General features: G+C 36.0%; 1 protein-coding gene across 1 annotated transcript in view; it reads left to right on the forward strand.

The window, feature by feature from the left end:
* The window catches only part of LOC109235196 (probable protein S-acyltransferase 12), a 14,528-nt gene continuing 8,302 nt past the window's right edge, over positions 3,226-9,451 (forward strand). The window contains exon 1 of the mRNA XM_019401202.1: positions 3,226-3,760. Coding sequence (XP_019256747.1) covers positions 3,584-3,760 — 177 coding nt within the window. The 5' untranslated portion in view covers positions 3,226-3,583. The remainder of the gene's footprint in view (positions 3,761-9,451) is intronic.

Genomic DNA, 9,451 nt, shown 5'->3' on the forward strand with positions numbered 1-9,451 from the left:
TCAACGCCCCTAACCCATTACCCCTCCCTTCTATTTTTTTTCTATCACTAAAATGTTCTTTTTCCCCACCACTATTGCCACCATTACTGTTACCATAAAAAATATTGTATTTTAAATTTAATCTTTTGTATATGGATTAGGGGCGCTGAGGTGGCATGCCATGTGGCAATCCACCTCATCAAATATCAGTGTCACATAGGATTGGATGTCTACCTTAGACAAACTTAACAGAAGAAGTGTATATTTGAACCAATAGTATTACGACAGTGATATTTTTGGACAAAAAGTATAATGAAAGATATATTTAAGAGTTAATAACCCTAAAACCCCCTTAAAATATAACATTTTTGTTAGTTTCCTACTTAAACTATTCAGTGTCCCAAAAACCCCCTGAATTATATTGTCCTTCGTATTAAAACCCCCTCGTGCTGACCTGGCAAACTGTGCAAACACTCGCTTGAGAGCGTGTGACAACTGAAGAAAGCCATCAAAATGGCTCATATGACAGAAAATAATGGCTAATTAGCCTAACCCTCTTTCACATTTATTCTTTTTAATAAATATTCTCCATATTTCAGTTATATCCACCTTTCGTCCTTATTTTTTAACCATTTTTCCATTTTTCTTTACATTTTGAATCTTTTTTCTTCAGTTCGCCATATGGATTTCCTCTGAAAAAATTTCTCCCCTCTTGTTTCCTCTGAATGATTTATTCTCATTCTTTATTTAGTCTTCTTTCGTTTCTTGCACATATTATTGAAAGAATACCATTCTTATTAAACTCAACACCTTGTAGAGAATAAAGTTGAATATCTTGAACCTTCTTTATGTAATCTGGAATTAGAAAATGTAATTGTATTTGTTGGCTAATTAATTTTTTATTGCGAAATTTTATTTTGTGTAATCTTTTATGTAATATAAGATTATTTTTAAGAAACACTATATGCTTTATTTATATTTTTCTTGTACTACAAAATGAATATAAATGACTTATTCAATTGGAGTTTAGCATAATTCACAATCACAATTAAACCTAAAATTAACACAGTGCATTTATATTATTATGGCCAAAACTCATAAAATTAATCAATCATCCCAGAGTAATACATCATGAGTAAATTGTATAAAAAACTCTTTAAAAATCACAAGTTAATATAGTTAGACAGACGCAACATGGGGTTTTAATATATAGGAAAATTATAGTTCGGGGGGGGGGGGGGCCTTTGGGGACACCAGATAGTTTAAGTAGGTAACTGACAAAATGGTGATAGTTTAGGCGGGTTTTAGGCTGAGTTGAATAGCCCGTGTAGTGCTATATGGCATGTTTTTTAAATAATTAGGAGCGTGTACTACACGCACCTCTAAGTATACAATGAGGTATTTTTAATATGAAGGGTAATATAGTTCAGGGGGGTTTTGGGGACACTGAATAGTCTAAGTAGAAAACTGACAAAAACATAACAGTTTAGGGGGATTTTAGGGTATTAACTCTATATTTAAACCTTTTCTCATAGTACATGGCTATATTTGGCCCCTTGCGGTTCTTAATATGAAAGGGAATATAGTTTAAGGAGGTTTTGGGAATACTCTATAGTTTAAATAGGTAACTCACACAAAGTTATAGGTAAAAGGAGATTTTAGGGTATTAACTCTTTTTAATAATAAGACTTTGAAAGAACTCTCTTGGCTAAGCTAGCGTTTGGCCATAGATCCCAAATTTATTTGAAAATCTGATTTGGGTGAAGTTTGGTTTGAAGATGAAAATGTGTTTGGACATACGTTTTCAAAACATATTTTCCAACTTTATTTTGGAAAAACATGTATATAATTCCCAAGTTTTGGGATTTTGGCCCAAAATCAGTTCAATAACTGATTTTGGGATTTGAAATTTGGGATTTGGCCAAAATATGAGCAAAATTTATGGCCAAACATGAGTTTTGAAAATAAATCCCAAATTTATTTTGGGAAAACTCATGAAAACATGAAAAAACTCATGGCCAAACGGGGCCTAAAACAAGAGTTATTTGATTATGGCAGAATAGCCTAAATGACACTTATACTTGTGCCACTTTGTCATCCCGGTCCCCAAACTTGATGAAGTTTCATCTAGACACCTCTACTCGTTCAAAAGTAATATTTTAAACCCCTCTGAGCATTGACCAAGTCTATATGGCAACTTAATCGCTGAACTGGACAAAATCGTGAATTTCACGCATATAAGGAGCGTGAACGTAAAAAATTTAATAGATTAAAATAAAGGAAAAAAGAAAAAGAAAAATTAAAAAAAATCAAATTAGAAAAGAAAGAAAATGCCAAATAGGTGATTTTTCTCTTTCTCTTATGTTCTGTCGCCCACCAAGGACGCCCCCCCCCCCCCCCCCCTTCTCTGTCTCCCTCCCTTCTTCACTTTGCTCCTCTTCCCCCATTTTAGCCCAAAACCCACAGCAACGGTACCCTCCCCACCATATCTTCATCCAAACAATGACATCCCTCGTCGCTATAGATCCAAAACATGTACCTGATTTGCATCAATTTTTGGGGAGTTTTTCTCACACCCCATTCCCTACTTTGGAAGATAGCCTTTGCAAAGAAAAGAAATAGAAATAGTGAAAGAAGATCGCCGGTGAAACCTATTTTCTAGTTTTCTTGTAGTGAAATTTCAAAAAGTTTTGGGTGATGTTGGTCTTTCGGGTGGTCATTATTGATGGCTGGTTTAGCTTTTAGTGGTTGATTGGTGATGCTATGGTGAAATGTTGGCTATGAAGAAGCTTTGTAGGTGAAGGATGGTCGAAGAGGGGTCGCACACAGTGATGGTTAGGAGATTTTTAAAATTTGTGAATGGAGAATAAAAATGGTGAGGGAGGAGGAAGATGGAGCAAATGGTGGAATAAAAGAAAAGGAAATGAATAATTTTAAAATAATGTGAAAAATAAGTTAATAATGATGTGTAACAAAAAATTTGACGTGGCCACTGTTGTGTCATTCATGTCAGAGATTTGAAGAACACGCCAGGTGAGAGAGGTTTAAAATATTGGCTTTGAACAACTATAAGTGTCTGGATGAATCTTCTTTTAAGTATAGGGACCGGGATGACAAACGCTAACAAGTACAAGTACCTAAGAGGCTATTCTGCCATTTGATTATTATTGAACAGATAATTTTCGTCCTTTCTTCTTTTCATATTATACTTTATTATTTTGATAATGATTTCTTACTTGCTCACATCAAATGTGTATTCGCACTCTATTTTTTGCTTTTATTCGTTCTTCCCCTTTTCTTTTTGGTTCGTCAATCTAATTCTTTTTCCTTGATCTAATCACATCTATAAAAATTAAAAAAATTCTTTTCCTGGACCAAGGCAAAGTTGAGTCAAAATTTTCAACAACAGGAGAGAGTGTGTATTTCGATGTGGTAAAACACAGCGTTAGAGACAGATTAATCACCTCCCCGCCGGTCGACACTCCATAATCTCGGTGACCGGCGTTCTCACAATTTCGAGCTGGCTTCCCATAACTGGAGACGCTTGTTCCCAGCTCGATCCAGAAGGACGTCTTTGCCCGTTCTACAACTTGTGCCTCCTGCAATGAACCCTTTCAGGCTATGTTCCGGACTCAAAGTCCTGGGCTATTTCATGATCCTCATCGTTTTAGCCATTGTCGCACTCTCCTATTATGCTGTTGTCCTTCTTACCTTGGCTCCCCACCTCCTTCACGCTCGCAGCTTCACCTCCTTCTTGTCTTTCCTCACTTTTCATATCCTCGTAAGTTCTTCTTATCTTTTGCCTTTACTTATTAGCATTTATATGTTTGTAGTTGGACTATTACACATTGTTAGATGCATTTTTCTTTATTTTACTATCGAAAAGGCTAGTAAAAAATTGGAATGTAGCATGGGAAGAAGATATATATGTTTGTAGTAGGACTATTACACATTTTAGATGCATTTTTCTTTATTTACTATGGAAAAGGCTAGTAGTGAATTGGAATGTAGTATGGGAAGAAGAGAGAAAAAGAGGTAGAGAAAGGAGATAGTGAGGGTGCGCTATTAATTAGATTATTCTTATCCCTACATCTATCCCAAATTCAACTGGTTCTAACACCACATTAAGATGAGAATTAGAATGTTTATTGGATCGATATCCATTACGAAATCTGAGCCCTACAGGAGATCTTATAGCTCTTCATGTTATAACTGTTCCTTCTTCCTATCTCCATCTAATCTGAATGAATGTGACTCTGCTACTTGGACCAAAGTTGCCAATGTTTACTCTTTGCCGTTACCAAGAACATGTTGGGGTGACAAATAAGTTCATTGCTATTCAGAGATTGTATGAAGAAAAAAAATTCTTCAACTGGAGCAGTGAAACCAGGTTACATTTTGTGTTATCCTTCGCCTCAGAATGGGATAACTCCCTTTGATTAGTAGAGATTAAGAAAGAAAGGTTAAATGGATTGTTACTTGAAGGTTTGCTAATATGTGTTTCCCTTGGTGTTCTATAATATGAGGTAGAAGCTTCTCTATAAGAATGTGAACTTTATTTGAGATGGCTTAATACATGGAAAAACTGTAAGTTGGATTAGGAATAGAAAGAATTGAAGAAGCTAGACTTCAACATCCACTACGGATATGGGGTGATAGGAGTAGAGGAAAGCCATATTTAATTGTTGACAAACGGAGATAAAAATTGTAAGCTAGAATGAGAGGGGTTCAAAGATCTAAGATGGAAGAATGGAAGGGGAGATTTATTGGGCAAAGTGAAGCTGGATGGTGTATATTTCCCTACCAACCACTAACAGAAGTGGAGGAATCCCAATTCTGTGAGATAAATGATGGTGACGTGTAAAGATATTATAAGTAGTTGTCACTCTTATCTCTGTTGTTCTCTCAAATATTGTTTATTATTTCTCAACGATTTCTTGGGTGCATATGGACGAAATGCTAGAAATGAATAGAAAGACTAGGTTTGAGCTTTCTGTACTGGACTATGGTTATGCCTTGGGTGGTGACTTTAATGTCTCTAGATTCTCATGAGAAAGAATGAGAGATCTACTCCAGCTTATAGACAACATCTCATAGGTTACTCACCAGATGGAGTCGATACATCCTCCTTTATTTGCAAATATACTTGGAAAATTTGAGAACTCTTGGCTGGAGTATACCCCTTCTGGAAAGCAGCTTCAAGATCCCTATGATACAGTAACAATGATTGAAGCATCTGTATCTCTTCAAGCTAAAATATTGGAAATTTTTGTCCAGAAGAGCCTTCATTAACTGGGAAATTAAATGTTTGTCCCCGCCGCTGGATGCAAAATGATGATGTTCGGGCCATCTTGTGTGCGCATCGACTATCCATGGGGTGCCTGCTATCTCCTGATACCACAGGTACTACGGAAGTCTGTCCATATAGACAGATGGAAAGAAATCATCTAGCATTTTTGCTTTAGGTGAGATTTGAACCCTAATATCCTATAGTCATTCTAGTTATATTGACTGCGAGGCCACACCCTTGGGTGCCTAACCAGGTTATTCTTCTTCCCATACGTGTGCTACCTAGTAATTTTTTTTGGATGATCCGATAGAAATATTCCTTGAACTCCTCCTTTTCTTCTTTTTCTTCATGGTGGAGCTTGGGTATTAAGTCCCTCTTATTAACATTAAATTTCATGTCACTATCTGGGAAATTCTTCATATTTCATTTTATCAAAGCTTATGTGTGGAGTTCCTTCTCTTGATGTTAAATTTTTTGTCAATATCTTGAAAAGGTCTTATTCTCTTATTTCCTTTTAAATATTAGAGTGTGGGTATTGAATCCCTTGGATGAACATTGAACTTTGGTTCATCATTCTAAAAACAATCATTTCCCTTCTTTTAGTTTATTAGGGTTTGAAAATAAATCCCTACTAGAAATCTTGATTTTCTAGTCATTGTTCTGCCAATCAAGTAATGTTGATGATGTCTTGAAGATTTGCAACATCATGCATATAACTGAAAATGATTTTCTTTCTTTCTATGTGATTAAAAATGGGAATTAGAAGTTCAGAATAAGAAAGCTAGTCATTGACTAAATCTAATCTAACACTTAAAATTGCATATGTCCATCGAAATCAGAAACTTAATATAGTTTTCTGAATTTGGTTAACATATTTCTTACTTCACATAGTATCCAAGGGTGTGCCTCATTGGTTAGTAAAGTGGTGCAAATCTAGTAGACCAAGGTCGAGACAAAAACACTTAGTGATCTCTCCTAATCTGCCTAGGCCTTGGGGGTAGAGTTACTCGATACTCATGCTGGTGGGAGGCAATAGGTGCTCGGTAGATAGTCAACGTGCTACCGAACTGGTCCGGACACTATTGTTATTAAGTTATATGAAAAAGATAAAAGAACTTCATATAATTCACTTCCATACTGTTTCTTTTAATTCATTTGTTCAGAATGTTGTTTTGTATTTATAGTGGTTCTTTTTCTCCGTAGGTATTTATAGTACTCCTTTTGATTTATTTTATTTGGCAGTATTTGATTGGGTAAGAAGTTAACGGAAGAAGAAATTTTTTGGCATATACCAAAAGTACCCTTAGAACTTCTAGTCTTAAATATACCATGGCATTTTTTATGGCTATAAGAGCATACCATTGAGGGTAAATGGGAAATTCAAAGTTAACGAGTTTTCTAATATAGAAAGATATCATTCTTTTTGTAACGGATTAAAAAGAAAAGAGTGTTACATAAAATGGAATAGAGTGAGTAATTTCCTTACATAAGATTCTTTACTTTCTCTTCATTTGTGCCTTCCTTCACTAAAGTGCTTAAAGACTTGGAGACCTCAGGGCTTTTGATGCTTTTTGCCTTTGACAACAAGCGTGCACTATTCCAACGACAATGTTCTGGCATCATATTATATCATGGAAAGTGGATACACATTTTTTTCCAAATAGTGCCGGTTGTTGCTATTACTAAAACTTTCACTTATGTGAAAAGGTAGTAAAAATTAATGACAATCCGAACTTGTGTAGATGAAAGGCTGTCATATAAAAAATCAAGAAAAATCTGAAAGGTAATTCCATCAAGGAAAATGGATTGAAGGATATATTTGGGAAGATTTACCATTGAGTGGAGTCAGCAATTATCTTCCTACAAGCTGGAAAGGAAAGTTATAGACCAAACTGAAATTGGAAAACAAGTTGTTAGTTATCCAGCATGCAATTTTAGCAGTTAAGGGTTAGAGTATTTGAGCAAGTGCCCAGATTTGGAGCCAGTTGTGATTATCTATGATATTACTAAGTACTGTTAATATGACCATGTCAATTGGGATTTCCTCCTAGGAATTCTGCATAAGATGGGTTTTGGAAGAAAGTGGATCAGTTGGATGAAATTTTGTATAAGTACTGTTAGATTCTCTATTTTGATCAATGGTTCCCCAGAAGGTTTCTTCCCCTCACAAAGGGGTCTGAGACAAGGTGACCCCCTGTCACCTTTTCTCTTCATAATAGCAATGGAAGGGCCGACAACATGTTGAAAACTGCACATTACAACGGGTGGATTAAGGGCTTCAATATTGCAAGTAGTCAAGTTGAGAGGTTGGAAATTACTCACCTTCAATATGCGGATGATACTCTAATTATGTGTGGTGCAGAGGAAAGTCAAGTAAAATACATTAGGATCATCCTTATCCTCTTTGAAGCTATTTCTGGACTTCATATTAATTGGAGGAAAAGTCAGATTTATCCTGTTAATGAGGTGCCTAACATACAAATCCTGACAAACATTCTGGGAGGGGAAGTTGGTTCTTTTACTACTATCTATTTGGGGATGCCTTTAGGAGCAAAAAGCAAATCCAAAGATATATGGAATGGAGTTCTGGAAAGATGTGAGAAAAAGTTAGCCAGATGGAAAGCACAATACATTTCTTTGGGAGGTAGACTAGTTCTTATTAACTCTGTATTAGACGCTTTCCCAACCTACATGATGTCCCTATTCCCTTTACCTGCAAGTGTAGAAAGGAGAATGGAAGTCATGAGAAGGAATTTCCTTTGGCATGGAAATAAAGAGAAGAAAGGATTTCACTTAGTTAAATGGAAAAAGTTGACCATTAGTAAACAAGAAGGGGGTTTGGGAATCAAAAATCTGAGAAGGCAAAACAAATGTCTATTAATGAAGTGGTTGTGGAGGTTTACAAGGGAAGAGCAAACACTATGGGGAAGGGTGATAAAAGTGAAGTATGGAAAAGAAGCAGTGTTTTTGAGAGCGCAAAGCGCAAAAAAGCGACAAGGGCTCGCCTCGCTTCAAAAGCGAAGCGCAAAGCGAAGCGCACGCTTTATTAAAGTGAAGCGCAATTCTTAAAAAACATAATGTAAAATTATAAATAATCAAAAACATCAATTTAAATACTTAAAATTAGGTACTAGGTACCACCAAATCATCCACAAACCATCCACAAACCATAGGACAAGCAAAATCAAAGCTACTAAATTACTAGAAGTCAATCAACATCTTATTCTTCTACTCTTCTTCTTCTTCTTCAAGATTGTCAAAATCTTGAATTCCTCTAGTATCTTCATATTGCTCGTCATCTTCTTCTTCCCCCTCCTCTTCATGATCACTTTCCTCTTCATCAATTAGGGATAGGGATCGACTTGTAGTAGCCACACTTTTTCCCTTCCTAATAGAGCTTGAACTTGGAGTATATCTCCTTAAACCATAAGGATTCTCCCCAACTCCACTACCAANGGAAGTTATACAGTAAGTTCAGCCTACAAAGATTGAATTAGGTGCCTCAAAACAGTTTATGGCCTTCGAAACACATGGAAAGTTAAAATACCATTCAAAGTGGCATGCTTTACTTGGTTGGTGGCTAATGAAGCAGTACTTACTCAGGAAAATCTTAGGAAAAGAGGATTGCCAATTTGTTCTAGATGCTATTTATGTGGACAAGATGCAGTGACAATTGGCCATCTGTTTCTACATTGTAGAGTGACCAGACAGTTGTGGGAATTGTTCATCAGCCTAAGGGGTATTAGGTGGACAATGCCAGGAAGAACCTTTGAACTTCTGGAAAGTTGGAATACAGGGGGGAAATTCCTCTAACAAAGACAGATGAAAATTTGTCCCAGCAGCTATTTGGTGGACAGTATGGAAGGAGAGGAATGCAAGATGCTTTGAAGATACAAGCAGCTCTACACAGAAGATTAAGATGAATTGTACTCTTCTTTTTAGTTATTGGTGTAAATTAGAATATATTGATGACCATGATTCAATCATAGAAGTCTTAGGCTCCTTGTGAGAAGAACAAGGATGTTACACTTTTGGTTTTTGCCTAAGTTCTACATGATGTACATTTTGGCTCCCACCACAATTTTTGTGCTGATGATTTAATTAGTATAATAGATATGTTAACCCTTTTCAAAAAAAAAAAAAAAAACTCTAAAACGAATAGATAGGGTTGTCCCGTAACCC

The sequence above is a fragment of the Nicotiana attenuata genome, chromosome 12 (assembly GCF_001879085.1).
Source record: "Nicotiana attenuata strain UT chromosome 12, NIATTr2, whole genome shotgun sequence".
Taxonomy (NCBI): Eukaryota; Viridiplantae; Streptophyta; class Magnoliopsida; order Solanales; family Solanaceae; genus Nicotiana; species Nicotiana attenuata.